Source organism: Falco rusticolus, chromosome 1, assembly GCF_015220075.1.
Source record: "Falco rusticolus isolate bFalRus1 chromosome 1, bFalRus1.pri, whole genome shotgun sequence".
NCBI classification, from domain to species: Eukaryota; Metazoa; Chordata; class Aves; order Falconiformes; family Falconidae; genus Falco; species Falco rusticolus.
In genome coordinates, this window is record NC_051187.1 from 39,360,784 (window position 1) to 39,384,451 (window position 23,668).

Here is a 23,668-nt window from a genome sequence, read left to right on the forward strand (position 1 = left end):
GTTTCCCTTCAAGTTAATTTTTAAGTATTTTTGATCTTCACTACTTTCCTGTTCTCTGAAAAGTTAAACACCTTAGATTTACACCTTCATTTAGTCACAAAACAAATTCTTCTTGATGATCAGTTAGTAACTGAATAAGCTTTAAAGCTTTTAATTGGAATTCATTGGTCCAAGTAGAGCTCACAAATAGTAGGAGACTCAAAAAGTCTACCTAGACTGTTACCTGTGGCTGATAGAAAGGAAATTAAATTTCCCTCTACTGCCCTTCCTGGGGCTTCTGTCAGCAGTACAAGCCAGGAGTGTAAAAGCTGATTAAGTGCTATGCTGCTGTAGTCTTTAGGTGTGGAATGAGACTTGTTTCATCTGACTTTGAATCTTCAAAAATAATAAATGATTGGTACTGTTATATTTTTAAGTTACATCTGCAATAGCAAGAGCACTACTTCAAATCTGTCTCTCTGCTGCATAAGAGGATATTGCCAAGAGACATACAAAATGGAAATTATAAATGTAAAGGGGAATATCTGCCTTAGCAGTGATTCCCAGATTATGGTCTATGCAGCCAAGTTAGTATCTTTTGGTCAATGGGTCCCAGTCCTGCTGCTGGAGGACAGGTGGCATACCTTTGCTGCTCTTTTCCTCTGAAGAAAAGGAGCCTCAGGGGAGACCTTGCCACTCTACAACTACCTGACAGGAGAGTGTAGCAAGGTGGGTGTCAGTCTCTTTTCCCAAGTAACAAGCAATAGTACGAGAGGAGACTGCCTCAAGTTCTGCCAGGGGAGGTTTAGATTGGATATTAGGAAAAATGTTTTCAATGAAAGGATTGTCGAGCACTGGAACAGGCTGCCCAGGGAAGTGGTTGAGTCCCCATCCCTGGAGGTGTTTAAAAGCCGTGTAGATGTGGTGCTTAGGGACACGGTTTAGGTAGACTGGTAGTGCAGAGTTAACAGTTGGACTCTATGATCTTAAAGGTCTCTTCCAATCTAAACAATACTATGAAATACAGTTTGTACTGTTTGTGCCCCAGATTGTCATATTGGTGTCAGTTAGTTTTGTCGTCAAAAGGACAGTGTCCTCATGGTTTTGTTTGGAGCTGTATCTAACCACTGTGGCACTGGGTGCCACACTGCAAAATCTAATTGTACAGATACATAATACTCTCTCCTTTCCTTCCATGTGCGCATAGCTGATCATGTCTGGTCATCTGGTCAAGTACAGTTTGTATCATCTGTACCCCCAAAACAGTTTCAGCACTAGTTGTGGCTGGGTGGGAGGATGCCATTGCAGTTTTACATGGTGCAAAGGCTACTGCATTTGAACACAGAATATGCAGGGAGCAACTTGACACGTGATTCACTGGCAACAGGGAGGAAAGACAAGTCCCTACAAAAAGGTAATGTACAACTCTGCTGTTTTAATTGGCACAGTGCGTGCATTTACCGAACAAGAGAACACAGACGAAACACCACAGCCCCAAGCCTGTTCCTCTGATCAAATGTTTATACAGTTACAGCTCAAACATGAACTATGTTTTAATAGTATTGCTTAAAAGACCCAGCCATAGGTAGAATGTCTTTCTGTGGTTCTTGTTTGTTTTTTTTCCTAAATATTAAATGTTCCTCCTGGTAAAAACAAATGGTCTTTGCTTCTCCCTTAGCCTGGAGTGAGTATCTTCTCATGTTTTAAAGATCATCTTGCTATAGTGTCTCAGAGCTGCAGATCTTGGCATAAACTAGAGTAGCTTTCAGGGTGCTTGTATTGATTCAGTTGTCCAAGTCCTCTCTTAGCTCTGTAGCCTGCTTTGGTACACTAGGATACTGCTCTGAAAATACCTGTGTGCTCAGCTGGCTTGTGCTGCTGAGAGCTGGCTGTTGGCTGGGATTTCCGTCCTACTTAAACGATGGCCCTGGAAGTGTGGGAAACCTCTCACTAGTCATTATTCATGGCTTTTGAGGGGTGCGAGAGCACTTTCCTCTTTCTCCAAGCATGGCTTTTATTTTGGCCAATTGCAGACAAACTTCTGCTTGTAAAATCTCTTTGCTGTATTAGCCCCGGTGGAAATAAAGTGCTGGGAACTTTCTCTCAAGTGCTTAGAATGAGCCATTGATGTGTTCTGGCAGATTTCAGTGGCTCCCTTGTAATTACTGCAAACAGCAAAGTTCTTTCTGATATAGGTATGTCAGTAACTGTGAACAGTTATTCCGAACTGTCCGTGCCTGTGGCTGAGGAGTGAAGGCATTGGGTTTGTGCTGCACCAGCAGCCGTGGAAGCTTGTCCTCCCTCTGCAGCTGGGCAGCGCGGGGTGGCTGTGGCCCTGGAGAAGGCTCACGGTGCGGGAGGTGCCACAGCGCCTGTCAGTGTTGTGGCCTGGCACACAGGCTGGTGGTGGCAATGGTCTCCAAAGTGGAGTGGAAAAAATGCAGGGGTGATGAGTGGTTTGGTTTCTGTGTAAAACTGACAGGCATATTCCTGGGATTGCTTTAAAAGGTACAAGAGAGCAAGAAACTTCTTAAAATTACGAAGTCCCTGGATATGTGTATCTCACCAACATTCAGGTGAAAACTGCATGTCTTGTGTTTATGGTTCTTACTGGGAAAAAAAGAAAAGAATTATGGCATATGAAATTTCAGTTTACATTCCATGGAAAAACCTCAGGGGAGTTTTTAGTACTTAGGAAGTTACCTTTGAAATAGCATCGTTCACTCAAGAGGGGAGAATTGATTTGGCTCCCATAGCTGATAAAAGAATAAAAATTGTCTGTGTGATACGGCTGCAATGCTTGTCCCTGCTGAGCTGGCATTGGTGTGCCCCAGGGAGCTTGCTTTTGTCGGCCTGGGGAGAGGGAAGTAGCAGTTGGTCTTCCAAGAAAGTTGGTGCTAAAAGACAGACAGTGCTCAGGAGTACAAAGAGGATCAAAATGCAGTCGTTTGTTTGTTTATTTGTTTTTTAAAATTCAGTAATTATTTTTGTATGAAAGGAAAAAAGAGAATATATCTCCGATAGGAGCAGGGAAAGAATACAGTGCAGACAAAAAGCACCTGACTGAAAGGGATCAGCGGCCATTTCATGGTCAGTAATACCGAAGGGGTGATTTCATTCTGTATCTAAGGTTACTCTCCTAAATCACTCAACTATTTAAAAACATTTCTTGTTTTTTGGAACTGCTGGTAGGGAGTGATTACAGCAGGGATGTTGCAGGATACAGGTCGCTGTAATTCAGTGTGGGAATATGAAGGGAAGAGGTGGTATAGGAATCTCCTTAACGTCAATGGCTTGGAAATCTCTGAAAACCTCAGCAGTCTCTGTTGCTGAACACAGTAAACTTTGTGCCTGATGCTTCAATCTGTCATGAATCCTAAAATTTTATTAGCTTCAGCAGGAGTTTAGAGCACTCAGATCCTTTACAAAATGGAGCGTCCAACTACTGAGTTAAAAGCCTGCTTAAAACTGTGATAACATTTTTATGTGATCCTCTGTGAAGTATCCCGGTATAAAAACAAGCAAGTTTTGAAAATATTAACGGTGCTTCCCGTTTCTTTTCAGAGATCTCTTGTAATTTTAAAAAAGTGTGAAGTATATTGTGTTTGCAGACTTTTTCAGTAAAATGGGGACAGCACATGAGAGAGTACTCTGAAATAAAGGTGTCTGAGAAGGAGAAGACAAGAAATCAAGGTACCACACATGCTTGCAGCAGTGTTATTTCACTGAACATGTACTAGTGCTTCTGGGTAGTTTGCTGTCTGTCCTGGCTTTGCAGCCTCTGGTATTTTATTCCTTCCTCCTCTAAAAATGTTCTGTTATATGCAGTTACCCCTGGCAGATGTTCCAATGTAAGGACAGAATCCTTACCACTCTTCTAATACCTGAAGTAAAAAAGTATTTCTAGTTGTGCATGCTGGAAACTGCTGCTGTTTGGAAGACATCACCTGTTCATGTCTAGATCTTTGAATGTTGAGGAGGAGATGGGAAATACAAATAGGATTAAAGATGTCGGGGGGGGGGGGGGAGGGGAGGGGGAAAGAGTTTGGAAGTTCGGGTGGGCTTTTTTCCCAAACTGAATATTCAGGTTAATGGCTTGATAAAACTATGTGTTTAATACTTCCCAAACGAAAGGCCTGTGTTTTACAGTGTTAAAAATCAGAAAGCCAGTAGACAAAGTAATAAACTTAGAGTCCTGTTTTTGGGAAAAACTTCTGCCATTTCTTGGTTGGATGAGATAAATGAATGGCATTGTGCTGTGGTACCACACTTCAGCGAAGTCACGCTGTTACACTGCTCTGTGTGAGGCAAGATGGGATTTTAGTTGATACGCTGTGAATTCCCAGAAGGTCCCCAAAGATCTATGAGCAGGGTCAGATTCTAGGTGCTTGCATCTTACTAACCTCACTGGGGGTTTTGATACCATAGTCTTTTTGTGAGTCTAGGATGCAGGATTTTCATTCACTCTTCTTGGAAGATTCCAGCTTGGGACAAAGATCCATCTAGTTTACTGACACTCTCCCTTTTCTACACCAGAGCTACTCTTGGACGAGCCAGAAAAGGTTAAATTTGATTGGTGGATGTGGTTATTTAACTACAACTAGTTTGAGAAACAGGTCAGTTTGGTATAGTTCTCTTCAAACTCGCTATGGCTTTAGTGAGCAGTCTGTTGAAGCGACGGTGGCGTGTATTTTCGCCAGTGGTAAGGTTTTTAAAGCTAGTGCCAGTGTTTTGAAAGTGAATAGGCAACAACCTGGCTCGGCTGTGAAATCCGGCTTTGAAGCCAGTTTTTATAGGCGATTCAGTGGAAATGGAAACACGAAGGGATCGTGAGGATCAAGATGGGTGGGTGGGTGGGGATGGGGTGTCTCCGTGAGTAACTTTGGGTGAACCTGCAGCCTGTGCAGCCTTCCCAGCCGCAGGTACCGCTGCACCCGACTTGCCAGGGCGCGTAATTCTTTATAGTCTGATGTAGAATTAGGAAATCAGCGTTTTCGGGTGGGACAGCCTTCGGGCGGGAAGTGGCGAGCTCGGCGCGCGGGTGTCGCTTGCCAACGTGCGTCTGTTCCGCGCCGGCTGGTGCCAGCCCTCCCCGGGGGGCAGAGGGGGCAGCACTGCCTGCTCGTGTCAGGGAACTGCCGGGGGGCTCCCGCCTGTGTGTCCCCCCGCCCCCGGGGGGCTCCCGCCTGTGCCGCCCCGCCCGTCCGGCCACGTGGCTGCCGCGCCCCCCCGCATTCCAGACATTGTTCCCGGCCCCGCCCCCGCCGCGGAGGCCCCGCCCCACCCCCGCGCTTCGCTTAAAGGAGCCGCGCCGGCGCGGCCGCCCGCTGGCCGTGCCCTCCCCGGCCTGCCCCCTCGGCGCCCGTCCCTGCCCAGGGCAGGCGGCGGCCGGGCAGCGCGCCTCAGCGCGGCGCCGCCATGGCGCTGGACGTGGAGGCGGCTGGCGCTCCCCTGAGCTCTTTCCTGAGGGACTTCCCGGCGCCGCTGGGCCCGGCGGAGCCGCTGCCGTGGAGCTCCGCGGGCAGCGGCGCCCTGAGCAAGGCCGAGGTGCCGGGCGCGCTGGCCGAGCGGGCGAGGAGCCTCCTGGGCGGCAGGTGAGCGGCGGGCGGGCGGGCGCCCCTCAGGGCCGGCGCCGCGCTGACAGGCGGCGGGCGCGGGGCCGGAGCAGGTGCAGGCGGCGGGCGGCGCCTCCTGAGGCGCCTTCCCAGGCCCGGGGGCCGCTCGGGGCCGGCCGCGGGCACCGCTCAGCCTCTCGTGGGGGGTTCTGGCCCCCCGCCCCCCTCTTAACTGTTCTTGTGCGTATGCTCCTGAAAGCGGGGCTTCTAGCAGCGTGCTCCTGCCACAGGCCTGCCCGGGTCGGTGCCTCTGTAGTAACTCGGAGATGTTTCGCTCCCACTCTGGGTGCAGGAGAGATTACGTTTCTCTCCGCAGTTAGTGTGACAGGGCCATCCATTCCTGTGGTACAGGGCCAACAGCTGGAGCTCAGCTCCTATGGGAACCTGCGCGACACGCCTGCAGGCCTGCGGCGGGAGGGGGCTTGGTGGGCTGCAGGGCTGCCAGGCCTGGGCAGTGGGCCCACCGCACGGGCCTTTGGCTTCCCAGCCCTCTTGGGTTGTCTCGGCAAGTAGGACACGCTGGCATGGGCTTCTCAAGTAGATGTTTCCTCAAAACTTCCAAGAGCATGCTTGCACCGCCACTGGGAAACGCAGCACTTCTCTCAGCAATGTTTCTGTCAGTCCCTGATTTCAGGAGAGACGTCTTACTGCCTTCATCCCGACCAGTTTAGACTTCAACACCGCTAAGAATTTGGATGCAGCATGCTTCTTTCAGCAAGTTAGTCTCCACCAAAGAACAAGTTGTCTTGCTCTAACCTCTTATCTCCTGGTAACCTCTTGTCTTCGTGGCTGCTTCCTGAAGCACTTCAGTGGTAGGGCCTGCACATTCCAGGTCTTACAGAGTTCCTACCGTGGCCTGCTTAGGTAACGTGTTTGTTAAAGAGTGGGAACAGGCGTTATGGATGGCCTGAAAGAATCTAAGTGGGGAGCTGACTTTGTGCCGAGGGTAACTAGTGAAGACAAGGAGTTAAGGGAGGCCAGTTCTCTTTAGGTATATGCTGAATGTTACCTCATTACTAGCGGAATTTGATAGAAAACAGGGTTTGAATTACATGTCTGTCTACCATCTGGTGCATTTATGAACACTGGATAGGTATTTTTTTTTATTGTTGAGTAGGTATATTGTTGTTGAAAGTGTACAGGTGATTTTTAGGCATGCAAATTGCCTTTAAAACATGAAGTTACTTCTTATATTACAGAGGTGCTCCTGGACATATCCTTCAGGTAGATGGTGTGCCTAAACCTGAAGTTGAGAAATGCATACAAAAAAAAAGTTTTTTAGGCTGCAGTTGAAAAAAACCCAGATGATCATTGCGTTGCTTAGTCCTGTTTTAACTAAATTGCTCTTGAACAAAACATAGCTGTTGCATTCCTGAATGAGATTGCAAATTCATTGTATGCACTTAATCTTAGAACTCTGTGGAGCCGCAGTGGTTCTGGATGAGCACTTTAAAGAACACAGCAATGCCAGTCTTGAAAAATACTTACCATATGGTAACCCATTTGCTGCGTGGGGCAGGCTAATGTTTTCTAAAATACTTCTGAGAGGACGGTAGGAAGCTGTACAAGATATGGGGTATAGGTTCTTAAAACTGTAGTGATTTTTTTATAACAGCATTTCAGAGTTAACATATCTGCTAACATTCTGTTGTTCTCTAGTGGACATATTAACAGGTGGAAGCAGCAGAAGAGTGCTGCTTTTAGAGTGCTTTCATCTCACCTGTCACTTCTGGTGTTTACACAGAAAGGAGCCTGCCCTGTCAGAAGCTGCATTTTTCACATACCTGCCCTGCAGCCAGATCTGATTAGACAGCGTGCTTTGTGCAGCGTCTTAAGTTGCAAGCTGGAGGAAAAGAAAAAAGGAAAGAAAAAAAACCAGGACAGATTCCTAAAGAAAGTAAAGCAGAATACAAGTGCAGTAATCTATTTATCTTTCTTTTCACAAAATGTACTTGGAAAACAGAAATATGTAAGGAAAATGTTTTTACAAATTCTTGTGGCTGCCGACAGGCAAAACAGTGAAGCAACCCTGTGTGTGATGCTGTGTGCTTGGGTGCAGTGTATCGTGCCTAAAGTGTCAAATGTAGGGATCCCAGCAAATTTACAGCTCAGTTTTGGACTCCTATGATGCAAAGAAACCTCATTTTGCAATTTGAAAAAGGCTGCAGTTTCCTGTTGGGTGTGCTAACTTCTTGCATGTGGAGGAAAAGACCAGTAGAGCCCAAGAGAAGGATCTAGTATTTTGAAAGTGGAGGCCGCCTTCTCGTAATCCATGTAATTAAGGACCAAACCTGAAGTCTCTGATTGTGTGAGAAATCGCCAAACATTACGCTTTCTTTCCACGTTCACTGCTGCAGATCAACTCAAAATGCAGTTTCAAAGGTTAAATAAACTTCTTAATTGATCAGAATCCCCTAGATCCTTGCTAAAATAGATAGGGAATGTAAGGAAATAGGAGAAGGAAGGATGCTAAACATTTTAAGGAAAAACAAGGGGAGGGAGATGAAGCTTAGAAGACATTTAAAAGTTTGTGTAAAAGTTGTTAAAGGTGCAGAAGTGATGCCAGATTAGGAAGAGAGTTCACGAGAGGTCACTGTAGCTTAGATCCAGTGATGTGCTGTTGCAGGCTATCACAGTAGCATCCCTAACACGCAGATGGCAGCTCAGTGGAAAATACACACGTTCAAATATCACAGTGTCGATATAACTCGGTTTAACACCATGAAGATGTTATTGGATGTACCTTGCTGGCAGGTGGCATTCATGATTGTTCTGTATTTCCTCAGTTTGAAACTCTTCTGACACTCCGGCATCATAGAATGTATTGTACGTGATGATTAGTAGTGATGAAGGATTTCTCTGTAGATCAAGGAAGTGTTAGGAATTGTATTTGGCACACAGTTCTGCTGTTCTGCTTCTTATTTCTGCATTGTCAGATACTTCATTTACACTTGCACAGATGTGTGGGTCATGCCTTGAAGGACCCAAGCCAATACAGGTCCAGCAATATCCTTGGCTCATGAGATGACATACGGTGATGTTTAGCGTGTTCTTCCAGTTGTTTGGAGGCATAAACCTTTGTGTCTCTGCAAGGCAAAACAATCTTCCTCCACCACCAATCAGGATTTTCACTGAGAAGAGAATGGGGTAAGGAATAACATTTGTTAGGTCCAAATTTTCTAATTTGGAAGGAGTTTCTGAATGCTGTTGCTTCTCTAAGGCTACACACATCTCTTATGTGGAAGCAGTTGGATATCTCAGGCTAACCCCCTTGAATGTCTTTACTAATCTGAAATGAACTATTTCAATGGACTCTGGCAAATGCAGCTAAGCCAAACACTAGCTAAAACAGCCAACCACTTTTGCTTCCTGGCAGGACTTGCACTTAAATCACTAATCTGGTGAAGCTTTGCACAGGTTCCTTCTTTGAATAATTCATTCAAATCAATGGAACTGCCTGCCTTGTATGGAGCTAAATACATATGTAAAATTATGAAGAATTTAGACAGGCTTAAATAATCTCGTTTTGCAGAATTTGAATTAATACATGGTTTTTGGTAAGAGCTATGTGTTCTGACAGTCTGTGGAAATGGATGAATGTGAATGTAGAGTCCATTAGTTACTTCCAAAACTTTAGAAATTAACGTGAAATTTTACTAACTTGCTCTGAAACAGAACATGAGATTAAATCAGACCCCCAAATACGAAAAAGCTTCTGTCAAGGGAAAGGAGAAAGAAACTTTGTATGACCATCTTGTGACATAGCTAAAGAACAATGTGAAATTCCAGCAGCCTTCCTGTTTGAGGAGACTTTACTACAGTAACAGTTGTGAGACTTCAGCTTCCTGTTCTGCCCCCTCCCAAACGATTCACTGTGTTTCATCTCTCAGTTGCCTCAGCATCCTGTTTTGTGTCTTTGTGTTTTACACTGTAAAGCTTACACCCAGGGTGTGGCCCTGGTATCTCTATTTTCAGCATTTCACTGCTCTTAGAATAGTTAATTCAGCAGTTCTGATATTTTGATGGTTTTATGTGATATAAGCCTGAAAGGGGTGGGGGGAGGGGGGTGGACTGTTGCCTCTGGTTTACCCAGTCTCTTCTTAAAACTCCCTTTAGTCTCTTCCTCTGTGAAAACTAGTAATACCCTGTTTACCGTGACCTCTGCTTTTAATAAATCCCCTAAAATTTACTTCCTTGCTCCTAATTTGTACCATATAGTGTATGTTATTATAATGCACTATACTTCTCGTTTCTAGGAATCTATTTACAGTATCGGTGATCCATCTACTTCAGACAAGAAAGTCAATTTCACGTGTCATTGCCTGCAAACAAACTTTCTAGTTTTCATGGGACCAGTTGTGTTTGGTAGCAAAAGCAAGCATGGGATTAGCAGAAACAGCCTACTCTTTCAGGAACATGAGTGTTCTCGCTGGTTTATGATTAATAAAGTTAGAATTGGAAGTCTGGATAAAGTTAACGCATAGGAAGAATGTGGCACTTCTGCTGTTTACTAGTTAACAAAACTGGCTCTGGTAATTTTGGGTAGTGGTTAAAACTAGCTTATTTTCTGTTGTGTGTGGTTTGTTTGCTGCTGCTTCTGAAGATGTTGGGAGGACGGTAAAATGGCTTGAAAGAAATGCTGTGTAGCTTGCGTCAGTTCTGACCTGCCTCTAATAGTATATAGAGGTTGGAGAAACTGTTAATTTTGTGATCAGTAAATTGCTTTTTAGAATACATTTCTTAATTTAAAACTCTCGGGGAGTTTTCCCTGTTACAAGATACCCTCAGTAGTAATTTTGGGAAAGAATCATTTTGCCTTTAAAAAGAAAGTGTATGTATGGGGACACCTGCAATATAAGAGAAAAGAAACTTGATTAAATGCTGAAAAAAAGATCAAATCTTGATGATGAGGAAACTTTTAGGGCTTGCCAGTTTCTTTGGTTTTGCTTGGAAAACTGAAGTTGTCTTTCCTTAGGACTTCAGTATTTTGCTCTTACAATCTGTGTGAAACATCCTTTCTATTGCTGTTCAGATTGGGCACCAAGATAAGAAATACTCTATTTTGAAATAACAGATTTAGAGCTTAATTGAAAAGTAGCTTTTGTCAAATTAAGCCTCTCATGTTCTACTGTGTGGTTTTTCTTCCTGCTGAGAATGAAATGCAAGTAGCAGGTGACTCTCCATTGCACATTTTCTGTAAAACTGTTCAGTGATGACTGAAGGGCCTAAACAGATAGATTCTGCATTCTAAAGCTGCTTCTTCTAATAGTTGCAGAAATAAAACTGAAAAAAACCTGCTTCATGTGAAGATGGAAACATAAAAGATTGAAATTATGTGTCTGGCATTGTTTATATATTTGTTTTGATAACATCTTGTTCATCTAGTGAAAAGACCTGATGTCATTAACACAGGAAACAGCTTTCTATGTGTTGTAGGATATCAGATGTTCTCTCCTCAGCAGATACATATTTGTACTTTTCTGGTCACCGTCACCCTGGGAACTCTGGGTGCTGCTGTAATAAATACTAATGCTTAGAGCCACTTGAGTGGAAACATTCTGTCGTTGATTATAAGAATAAAAAGGGGGGAGGGAAATAAAACTAGCAGATTGGGGAGAAAATACTGAATACAAGCAGCTTTTGTTTATGAGGGAGCTTGTGACCTGCTATTATTTTGGCAGTATGAGAGGATCTTTCACTTACTAGAGAACTGCTAGCATTTGCAGATCTGCACTAGAAACACTTTGCTGATATAGCTGTAATGTGCTAGAAATGCACACTGAGTCCACAGTGACAAACTTTGCTTTACTGGCAAAGCTGTGCTGTATGTGATCTGGTGTTGCAGAGCCCGTGTAGCAAGCAAGTAAGTGCACAAATACCTCTTCCCTCAGGTATGCAAGCTTGTGCTAGAAGCTATTGCTAGGAGGTAGAGCACCTCTTCACTCAACAACGTACGTGTGTGTGCGCGCGTGTGTACGCACACTCTGAAAGCAAGAGAGTATCGTACAGTGGTGCTTGCCTGCAATACCACTGCTGCCTTGTTGCCATGACTTTGGTAATGATACCTAGAAAGAACATCATGTAACCTCCCCCTGCCCCCTCCAGTATGAATGGTGACAAATGATCAACTACATGACCAATACAATTAGTAATCTCCTGTGCTTCTCTTTGTATAAAGGTTTCCTGACAGTAGTGTGGGAACTTGTGGCTGGGGGTTGTGAATTATTTTCCTTCCAAAAAAAAGTAAAAGATTCAGAAGGCTTTGCATAAACACTGGGTGTTTGATATGGCCTAGTGAGGCTTTGTACCACTCTCCGCCAGGTCACACAGAGCTTGCTTCTCTCTGCTCAAAGTGCTGAAGAGCAGCTGTTCAGAGTCTGCCATCTGCTGCGCTGCTCTGCTTTCTCAAAGCTGCTGTAAGCTGTGGGCATAGAGCACAACGGAAAGTCTGTCATCTATTTTCAAGCCTTTGAAAAAAGTGTAGTCATAGTTGAGGCTGTGGATGAGATGTGGTGGCCTGACCTTTGATGCTCTGGATGCTTCCCCCTTGCCCTGCAAAGCTGTTTACTAGAGACTTCTGAATAAACCCTCTTAAATTTGAGAGGAAGAAGAGGTGGGGGCATCTTTGAACTTGGGACTTGTTTGCAACACTCACTGCAAGGGTACTGGGGATCTTTTAACCCAAATAAAACCAAATATGTGATCTTACTAGGGTTTCTGCTTCCTGAAGGAAGATGCGTATATTCTGTCTTTTCTTTCTGAGGGCTGATATGTAAGGGGTTAATAACAGTCTTACGATTGATCTGGCATACATGAATATGCTGTGGCTGTGGTGGCATGACAGCTTGTCTTTTAAAGTGAAATAAAATAGAGAACTAAACTGAAAAGAAACAAGATAAACAAGAAGAGAAGTAAGTTCTGTTCTGTAACTCATGCCAAATCTAAAGTATGCAAAATAGCGTAATTGCTTTCTACTTCCGTGTGTAACTTTATTTTGGCCCACAGGTACGTGTACCAACAGTAGCTTTGCATAGCTCCTTTCAACAACACTGCATGTGTCCAGTAGTCCAGAATCTTTCGAGGAGGATGACATATACATTTGTGTTCTTTATTAGCATAAGTATTGGTTTACTGTTCAACTAGCCACTTTTATCTATACCCAAGTTTTAAAAATGAGGCTTGAATTTTACCGTAAGTGGCTGGAGGTTATGAACTCCGTGCTGCAGGCACTGGCGATCTGACTTTAGCTGGCGGTGAAGCTACAATGCCTCATCTGCACTGTTACAACATGCATTAATTCTTTTTTATTATTTTTTTGTTGTGGTCAAAACACACCCTTTTTGTTAGCAAAGAAATAGCCTGTAGCAAAGAAATTCTTAAGTACTACTACTAGCCTGTGTATGCTGAGGCTAGTAATTAGTGTTGTGTGTGTCATAGAAATGGGGCTGACATGATTCTCTTAAGAAAAGGGAACATGTTTTCCACATAGCATGCCCCACCAGCTTCTGTCTTCTTCCCAACACAGTTGTTTTTCCACTTAGGAAGCAGCTACAGTATTTCTTATGATTCATGAAGATTAAATTATGCTTGGTTCAGCCTGTCAGCAGGGTGTCTTGGGCTTCTTTTGAAAGTAAGATTTTAACAATAAGTGACATTCTTCTTTGCTTACAGAAGAGGTTTGAAGTCTGTTATGGTAACTGCAGTGGGCTTCTACTTTTACACTGGTTGCCATAGGTACTGTGCCTGCTTCCAAATACTCTCGAGCCAAGTGAGACCTTGTAGCTCTCAACTAAAGCAGCAGTCCTTACTCTTCTTTAATTGTATATTTTGTTAACTCTTGAAATCTTTGATTTAGAGGATGATACTAGAACCAGTAAACGTTGAAACTGAACGGAACATGCCATTGCTGTGGAGCTCTGTTTACGTGAGCTTGAGAAGAAAACCAGGTTTACCAGTATGGTAGTACTAGCATTAAGATTTCATTAAGCTATCAACAAATATGTTCTGTTCAGAACCAAGGTAAATGGGTAGTGTCATTTTTTAGGCTTTTATTTTATCGTTTGTCAATGTGTCGGAATCAACTGCTCAGTGTTGTTGGTGGCTGCGTAACAAATAAAATCCTAATAAACAACAATTTTCTTTGTATAGATTTGCAAAACCGTGGAGGGGGAGGAAATGCATAGGAAGTAAAGCTGAATGAAGTGTATCGTCACTGAGGAATCTGAATTTCCTTTTTAGGAACTGGGTGGCATCTGGAAAAAGTTGAAGGATGTGACATAATGACTTGTAAACCTTTTCTTTGTTACAGGCATCCTGTAAGCAGAGGATTATACAGGACTTGTGAATTACAGCAGTTTGTATACTGCCTTTTGTTTAAGCTTCTCTGTGTGGACCCAGCTCAGTAAGTCAGGGCTGTGGAAAGCAGAAGTCTGCAACGTTTAAAATCAAAGTATTAAGCCCTTTTCTGATGCTGAGCTGGAAACCCAGACAAGATTTGCATTTTTCCTCCAGCATAGCAGAGAGATTCTGAAGATGACTGAAGCTGTGGCCCTCACTGTGCATTTAAATGCATAGCTGTTTCATTTAATATTTTTTTGTCTCTGTTCTTGGAGCTGAAACCTGATTTAACTAAAGCTTCTGACTTTCAGCAGCATCCAGCTACACATCTGACATTGTGTGGCTTACATCTTCATATTCCTTTCTTTTTCACCTATACAAACAAAAACAGGAAGTAGGACTTTGTGTGGGGGTTTGCCAGAGCAGTTTTGGATGTATTTCTTGCTTGACTTTTTAAAAGGTTGTCTGTTAGTGTCAGAGTGATTGTAAGCAGGCATTGTTACTTGTATCTTGGGTAGGAAAGGAACTGACTCCCTTAAACATACTAGCCTTAAAAAAGAAATAAAAAGCCAGTTTCTGGCTTCCCTTGATGTGATATGACTGTAGCTAGCACTGAAAGGACTGCAAACACGTTGCCATCTATTTGAAGTACCAAAATGACTCATTAAAGTAGGCCATCACTGTACCGAATGCGTAGCATAAACCGCGGTTCTGTTAGCAGCCTGCTGACTAACACAATGCTTTCTGTTTGCTGCCACAGGAGGTACTCATACATGGCTGTGAGGCTGTGACAAGGCCTCTCTTTCAGAAGCACAATGGCAAAATGCATTTCAGCTTGTTGTCACTGGGATCTAAAACCTCATGGTCTTCCCCTTCCCACTCTTCTGTATGCGCAAAACCAGTCATCTCTGTTGAACATCTGCAGAGACTGGTTGCTTCCACCATTTCTTACTCTGTAGCTAGTTTTATGTGGGACTTTCTAAATGTTTCCTGGCAAAACAAAAGTCTTGTCTTTGACTTGCTGCAGGTGCCTTAATGTGTTGTTTGCTTTGGTTGTATAATTTGAAGCTTTGTGGGTGTCAAACACACCATGAACGGCAGATAAAACGCTTTTTATGGACATCCATGCTTATTCTTCGTTGTGCTTATAGGCAATGTCTGGAATGCGCGTTATGTACTGTAATTGTTAGTGCCTGCCATGGGAATATAGTGAATAGAAAAGAGTTATTTTCTAGTAGCCCCATTTTAAAGTTGGATTGGGCTTATTTGTTTATAGATTCAAAAGCATTATAGCAAGTATGAGCTTCCTGTAAAGCACATAACTTGCATAAAGCATTAAGTAAAAAGGAGAGGGTGTGTAGATTGTGTATCATTATTGTCTTCTAGATGCTTCAGCTGAATCATAAGCCTTGGAGTCTTTTCTTATCCTAGTCCCCAGTGCCAACTCTTTGCACCTTCTTCCTGGGTGATTTCTTTGGGGAACTTCTAGTCAGGAGAAACTGAGTGTGAAGGGGCTGTGGGTTAGTACTGAGCATGACTTCTCTTGTGGAGGGAAGGGAATTGGAGTCTTAAGTAACCTTTTTGGAGATTTGCATGTACCACAAGGCAGAGATCCTGATACTGTCTGTGGTGAGACAGTAGACTGCAAGCAAGAAATGTTGTGTAGTGAGTAGAGCCAAAATGTTTGTATTCAGAGGCTAGAACTGAAGGTAGCAGTTCCCATCCAAGAGCTCAAGAGAAGAAGGTACCATCTGTGACTGGAGCGTGAGGCAGCAGTTTGAAAACATGATTCATACGCATCTTCCTCTTTGCATTCTTGAGAAAGCAGTTGTCTAACTGAAGATCTTACTAAAGATCTGTGAATAAATATTGAACATATGGTTTCCTCTACTAGTTTACTAATGAAGTTGGAATTACTGATTGTGTGTAATGCTTTCTAATTCCGAGGTCACCAGCCATAAACAGCGAAGTTGTAGCTCAATTTAAACTAATGCAGTCTGTTTTGCTTTCCCTTCCTTTTCTTACCAGCAGAGGTGTTTCACCGCTTCTTGCAGCATCATTGATCCATGCTGCGGTTGACGAAGTTCTCCAAACAGACTTGACTGAATTTAAGCAGCAAAGTGTGGAAACAGAGGGAGAAGGAGATGAGGAAAGGTTCACCTGTAAGTATACTTTTTTCCTTCTGTGGTTTTCCTAGAGGATGTCTCTTGGAAGACTTCAGTGTTTTGAGATGTTTCCCAGAATATTTGGTTAGGCTGTCTGGCAAGCAGCAGTGAACAGAACTTTACTTGCTCCTGCTGCGTATCTGTGTGATGAAAGGTAGCTATGCTAGTTTTGTGGGCAAGATGCAAACATGGTGTCTGGAGCCCCGGACTGATTGTGTGGATTGGCTTTCTGGAAAGGGAAGAGAGTTTCTCTTCCCAAAAAGAATTAATGACTGTGTCCACTGTGCTTCCTGAACTGCGCTGATTCAGAAGTTTTCTTTTCCTTGTTGAATAATTTCATTCAAATTGAACTGCTTCAGTTCCTACCTTAAGTTGATAACCTCTTATATTTTTGAAGTGTGCCCTTTTCTCTTTGGTGGATTGACCTTAGCTAATGACTCCTACGTTTTGACACTGGCATCATCACAGTTGCTGTTGTGCAGCCATGCTGACACCTTAAATTCATCTGTATAATCCATCTTGCTTTTGTTTGTCCTTGGGAACCAGATTTTGGGACCTGTGGCCCCCTCCACAGCCTGAACATTGTGAAACTCCAGATTTTTCTCTTGGCAAGTTTCTCAGCAGTCTCTGTCATTATCGATTACTTCTCTTCCCACCTTCCTCTATAAAGATGGGATGCTGAGGGATGAAAAACGTGATGCCTGAGTCTCCTGCCTGATGCCTGCATTCTCTCCTGTCCGCGTGAACTGGAGTGAGAACAGACCTTGGTGACTGAGTATAGGGTTTGTGCCTCATCTAACAGATGGCCCTACGGCATTTACATGCTGAAGTGTTTAAGATTAGACTTCACCAAGCCTTCAGTCCCAGTGCCAAGGATTTAAATGCAGCAGGATGCAGGCGGAGTGGGAGATAAAAATGGAGCACAGATGTCTTAGGCAAACTAGTGTGTCTGTAAGGGGAAATACTCGCCCTTCCATTTCCCTGTAATGACTTGAAAGGTGGTTCAGCGTGCCCAGAGGATATGTCTCCAAGCAGAGCTCTGGCAACAGCCAGGATACCACACTTCCCAGACACCTATTTCAGTAGTCACCTGCAAGTCTGAAACGGCAGGAGGGGGAACATATGTGATGCAGTTCTGCTGCACCCTGAATATTCCATCCCTTGCCTTAATGCTTGTGGCCTTCATCTGGCCGGAGAGATTCAGCAAGCTTCCAGCGCATTGCATGGGAAGAGCTGGCATCGCATCAGCTTGGCTGGGGTCTGAACGACGGGCCGAGCCCCCGCTCAGCTCCTGCGGTGCGGGGAGGGCAGGCTGGTGGGCAGGGGGCAGCGGCACGGCCTGGACCCCTGCCCCTCACTGCCCCGCGCCCTCTGGCGCCCTCTGGCGGATCGGGCCGCGGCCTCTGGCGCCCCGCGGTGGGGCTGCGGGGGCCCTCCCGCCACCCGTGCAGAAGCAGGTTCCCAGATCATGCCGCAGGCCTTCAGAGGTTCTTGCGGGTGCCTCTGCCACTCGCTTTGAATTGAGCCCCCCCGGAGCGCCCTGTCCCTGCGCTCCCTGGTGTCTGTCTGGGAGCAATTGTGTGGGTTTTGCTGCCACTGAGGAGTTTTACGTGGCTAGGTGGCTTTGTGCAGGGGAAGATGAAAGTACACATCTTCCATAACTAGAAGCCCTATGTTACATTTGCAGCGTTGGCTGCAAGGCACACGATAAGATACACCATTGTCAAAAGCGATATAAATGCATCTATCATACTTTCTGCCTTACATCAGAGAGAATTGTGGCTTACTTCGTTGTGATTTTGTGCTCCAGTAGTGTATCTTTACTTGCTATCACTCAACCTCTATAGAAAAATAAGGAACAGCATATTGTAACCCGCATACAATAATTATGTAGGTTTTCGGCACAAATAGTTGACAAAGCAGCTGGAAACTGGTCAGCAGAGCATCTTGCAGTCACTCTGCTGGGTACTCTTCATTGACTCCCATGTAATGACCTTTGAGGTGAACTGTAGCAGTAATACAAGATGTGAACTGCTATGTATTTGTGAGCCTAGGGTTATAATTTCTAGTTCTGGGCCTTATGAAAATCTTGGGCTCGTGGAACTTCAGTTAGTGAATCTTACCTGAACACCTAAGAAATTATAATGTTTAGAAACAGTGGGTAATGAAGAACTTGATAGCACACAGGCATTTGCTTGGTCACAAGCATGTAATGTCTCTGAAATTGTGTATGATCCCATTATACTGGTGACACTTGTACAATAATTCCTGCTACTGTTTTGCTGTAAAAGCTGTAAAGGTACAGGATTGGAGTCCGCTTTTAAGATAGCGCAGGCAAAATCAGAAATTCCTTGGATGAGTTCTATCTTGAACTAGTTCAGGTCCTCTCTCACCACTCCTTGTCAACAAATGCCCTAGAATCTTCCCTGTTCTGATGGCTGAAACCTTTTTAAATTTCTATCATATGTATTCCTGTCTATTTTATGTTTGGTCATTTTTGTGCCACCATTGTCATTTCAATTCCCTATTCACCATTCCCCTATCAAACTTTATGGCAATCTGCTTACTGTTCAGGTGTTTGCGTTATCTAATCTCAGCAAGGAGTATCTACTTTAAAGGCATTAATTTTTCTGTGCATTTGGATTGTACTTGTTTTCCCTGTCTTGTAATAGCTATTACATCACTTTAACTGTAAAACTAGGAAGAAAAATGTTCCTTGTGCTGCAGCATAGTGTGGACTCTGTCTTCCTGCATTGCAATAATAACTCACTGGCAAAACAACGTAATTGGAATGAAAGAGAAGTGATTATATGAAAGCAAAGTATGTACGTGTGCCTATATGAGTACCACTGTTTGATGTGGTATACTACGGAATTATTTCTGGTGTTAAGGTGCTAAATTTAATGTCATATTTCACAAGCTTCCTATTTAAACAGCAATGTGTGTCCAAGTCTTCTGGTCAGTATTAGTCAAGACATTTACAAATATGTAAACTAATAATAGCTGTAGACAAAGCTGTCTAAGGTGCTGTCCTATTTAATTATATTTTTATATGGGATGACCTAATATTTAAAAGTTTTAATATCTTGCCCATTCAGACCGGCATATTAAGCAAACTGAAAGTAGTTTTGGTTAATAGGTAGTGACTGCTAATCAAAGATCTGTGTTTAAATTGAAGCTTTCAATTCACCAGGACCAGAGCTGCATCTGAAGCTTTGAGGCAGGGTTCTTACTCAAATAACAAAACTTTAAATTATTACCTATTCTGAGAGACACAGCATTGCAAAGCTAGACACAGTGCCAAACACCAAACCATTTAGTCTAATGAACAATAAGTTTGGATTAATTGATCTTTGGGACCTGTCAGAAAAGGATTGGATTTGAGTGTCTGGCTGGAGCTTTTCACACTATGCTCAATGGATGTTTACAGTTCTGCTCTGTAATGACAAAGCAGGAAGGTGGCGGAAGTGTTCTTCTGTCCCTCTAGCTCCTGCAACCATGTGTATTTAAAAAGATTTAAAAAAGCTTAAAATTCTAATCTGTTCAGCTCAACTGTGAGTTGAGTTATTGACCTCAACAAAACATTCTCAGACTTCCTTGTTGTTTTCTGTGGAAGTGGTTCAGTAGGACATAACCTGACCCAAAACCAGGCTAATGCTTTTTCAACCCTTGTGTCCAAGAAGACAGCAGTCTCTTATCTCTGAGGCTTTTCTGCCTGCTTGATTATTCCCTTTGTTTTTTGTTTTTGTTTTTGTTTTTTTTATAAGGGGTGCACTCCTACCACTATACCTTGTGCATTTCACTCATATAACAACATTAATATCTAATATGCCAGATGGATTTTGGGGTCTTTGTTAGGATTTTTGAAATGTAATCACCTACTTGTTAAGCCTCAGTTTTGAAAGAGAACTAGTAAGTAAAGAAGCTGCTCTTATCCTTAGTATTGTATTATTTTCCATTGCCACTTTGTCTCCACATTATTCTCAGGAGCCTATTTTAATTCTTACAGAGCCTGTAAAGACAATGTGTGTATGTAGCTCTACGGAAAGAGACTTGAAGGAAAGAGAGGCCAAGAGATGGAGTAGTGTAGGAAGATGGGGTGCACAACAATGGTTTTTTTTTCTCTTTGTCTGTCAGTGCTGGATGGAGAGTCATTGCAGCGCTGCTTCTTTAACAAGCTTCGGGATGTTTGCTTTGAGTGGCAGAAGCAGCTGCCACCACTGAGACCACTGAAGCGATTCCTGCTTGTTTCCATCCACGCCATCCGTAACACTCGCCGGAAAATGGAGGACCGCCATGTTCTGCTCCCAGAGTTCAATCAGCTGTTTGGTTTATCAGTAAGTCTGGGCAGAATTGGGGAGGGCAGGTTGTTAGCTTTTCAGCATTCCTGTGAACACAATGACCTCATGATGGATCATCTGTGAAATGGTAAGAATTTGTTGCCACAGATTATTTATCACATCTGTGCTGGAGGCAAAGACTTACTGACTCAGATCACTAGGGGCTAACCACTGCCCTCATACAGAAGGATCCTGTGACCTTGGGTTTCACGTTGTGATACAGGGTGATGGGTGGTTCACCTGGTGTTACCTTGTTGGAATTACAACGTTCTTGTGACTGAGGTAGCAGATATATTAAGAAAAGAAGGGGGGAGAACAGCAGTTGTACAAGTATAAGCACCAATTAATGAAGCTGCAGCGGGACTACGTAATCAGCTGTCTGCTGTTTCAATCCCAGATTATTTTCAAGAATATTAAATGACTTAGCAGCAAAGAAAGAAAAGTAATTCCCCTGCAAATTGCCCATTTTATGCATTTTGTACATGGTAAACTGACTTAAATTGCCCTTACCTATGTGGTATTGTATGGAAGAAAGTCCAGAATAAAGAATCTTTGCTTGCTGGTACCAGTCTGTGAGCTGTTTTGGTTTTGAACGTGAATGTGTCTTCCTCTCTCTCCCCCTCCCCACAAAAGGATGACGTTGATCGCGCTTACTTTGCGGTATTTGACGGCCATGGTGGAGTGGATGCTGCCAATTATTCAGCAACCCATTTACATGTAAATGTTGGGCTACACAAAGAGATTGTTAAGAATCCAGCTGAGGCCTTGAAATGCTCTTTCCAGAAGACAGATGAAATGTTTCTTTTCAAAGCCAAAAGAGAGGTGAGTGGGTAGAGATTAATTCCATTGTATTTAAATAACACTGAGAACTGTTGGACAACATGGTATTATCTAGAAAATTCTGGCAGTACAGTTTCTTTGAATCACTGACTTCTTTATGAAATTATGCTATGTGTAAAGGTTTTCTTTGATCAAATTATTTCTTTTTTTTTGAGGAAAAACAAAATGACAGTGCTTGCAAGTTCAAGATGAGTGATTAAAAAGAAGTGTTAAGTGGTTTAAATGATCCTGACATACCAATTGTTTAAGAGAACACTCTGCTGCCTCTTTGCCTAAATTAGGCAGCCTCTAGATGTTCCGTTGTACTACCTCTTACCTGGAAAAGATGTCTCTCTCTTCCTGATAATACAGTCACTGTCTTCCTCTTTCTTGTCCTGCCACTAGTGTCACAGGTGGTTGTAAGATGAAAAATATTATGTGATTTAAATAGGACTTAAATTAATTAAACTTATTGATCAGGTTTCAATCCAGTTGGTATGATGAACATCCTTTCTTCAAATCTACGTAATGGGAGGATGGTTTATTATATAGTTTAATGAGAACTCTTTTATTGTAGCAGTAACTGAATATGGAAGTCTGTTGTCAATATCGTCATTTCTGTCAATGAGGTACAAAAAAAGGGACCAGCATCTTCATGAGGTCTGACTCTCAATAATCTTTACAGGGAATCTGGGAGAGTTCGGTTCCTTGCTTTGTTGACATCCTCATTTAAATACCCAAGGATAAGGGGTTATATGCAGAGCAAGGTGTCTGTAGTTGCTAGTAGCAGAGTGGAGAGTGTGAAAGGGACTGGGGAGACCTGTGTGTATTTGTGAAATGTTTATACTACTGAAATTCAGATCCTTTTTTCTGTGTGTCTCTGTGTTTTGAACAATAGAGGTCTTAGTTTCCTGGATCAGTTTTGGAATTGATAGCAGAGAAGGAAGAACATAACAAAGGCATTATTCTCCATCTGCATGTTAGAATATGTAAATAGTTTATTTCAAGTCTGTCTGATATCTTGTACCTTTTTTTCAGGTGCCTGAATTATGATTGGCAGATCTACTCTGCTGCATTTAAGTGTGATTAAACTTAGGTTTATAATATTGCCATGTAGCCTAGTAGGGCTTGTTGAATATTCACCTAACATACCTGTTTTCTTCTGTAGAAGCTGCGGAGTGGTACAACAGGTGTATCTGCATTGATTGTAGGAAACAAGCTACACATAGCATGGCTAGGGGACTCACAGGTAATGCTTGTGCAGCAAGGAAAAGCTGTGACGTTAATGGAACCTCACAAACCAGAGAGAGAAGTAAGTCTGACTTTATTTTCTCTGATATGTGTGTTGTCAGAATCTTTCTTGAAATGTTTTGGAATCAAGCCTTCTTGAGTGCTTGGTTTTTTACATAATTACGTATATTGTATGGTAGGATTCAGAGAATTGGTAATTTCTGGTTTTTCCATCCACTCCTGTGTCTTGAAAAGGTGATTCCTACAGGTGTGCCCTCTTGAATGTACTGATGGTACTGGTAGTCCTGACTTCAGTTCCCACTGAGACTGTCATTTCAAAATTTGTAGTAATTAAAGACTTCCATGGGATTTTTATGTGTGTGAATTTAAAACTGCCTGTTACAAATTAACTTATTAATTTGAGACTTACAGCTTTGTAAAATCTTAGCATAATGCAAGTCTTTCATAATATGCTATACCATCTTTCAAAAGCTAACGATAATCTACTAGCTTAACTGGCTTAAAGTGTATTGTGTAGCCAGATATTTTATTAAATGAAATTTGATGGGGATCTTGTGAGTTCAGATAGCATTGCATGACTCTGCCTTCATAGCATGAATATTTGTAATAACTGAGTAATTAAAGGAGGATCAATGCAAATACTGTTTCTACATAGTCTTGTTATCTTGCTTTTCATTCCAAATATTTACATATTTACCCACTTGTTGTATGGGATGAGAAGTGGCAGGAAAGGGTACCTATCTATATGGGAAAGAACGTCATGATACAAAAAATCAAGAATTTGTGGTTTTGTGGACAAGCCGTGGTACAGTTGCGAAGTAGGTGGGTTGTATCCAGAAATCTTAGGAGCATGTTTCCCAGCTAGATTCTGATAGGTGTGTTTGCTATATTCATAGTATAAATACAGAAGCTGACACAGCTCTTAGTTTTTACTTTTGTCTTTTTTTTCCCCTCGACTGGGTAACGGCAAGGTCAGTAAGCCATGGGAAGGCTTTCAGTATAAAAATTGTATTCTTCTCTCTTTCAGGATGAGAGAGCACGTATTGAGACTCTGGGTGGTTGTGTAACCTATATGGACTGCTGGCGGGTTAATGGTACCTTGGCTGTTTCCAGAGCAATTGGTAAGATAAACCATCAAAATTGGTATAGTTCATATTAAATT

At 42.9% G+C, this 23,668-nt stretch overlaps 1 protein-coding gene across 4 annotated transcripts in view; it reads left to right on the plus strand.

The window, feature by feature from the left end:
- Nucleotides 1-5,308: 5,308 nt before the first annotated feature.
- PPM1F (protein phosphatase, Mg2+/Mn2+ dependent 1F) overlaps nt 5,309-23,668 on the plus strand; it is a 28,114-nt gene continuing 9,754 nt past the window's right edge. For 3 of the 4 annotated variants that reach the window (XR_005102303.1, XM_037375478.1, XM_037375486.1), the window contains exons 1-6: nt 5,309-5,573; nt 15,960-16,093; nt 20,234-20,433; nt 21,070-21,258; nt 22,424-22,567; nt 23,534-23,627. Coding sequence is in view for 3 of the 4 variants with exons in the window: in XM_037375478.1 (XP_037231375.1) it covers nt 5,398-5,573; nt 15,960-16,093; nt 20,234-20,433; nt 21,070-21,258; nt 22,424-22,567; nt 23,534-23,627 (937 nt within the window). In the remaining variant the exon portion in view is untranslated. The remainder of the gene's footprint in view (nt 5,574-15,959; nt 16,094-20,233; nt 20,434-21,069; nt 21,259-22,423; nt 22,568-23,533; nt 23,628-23,668) is intronic. The other variant, XM_037375499.1, reaches the window with a different exon arrangement.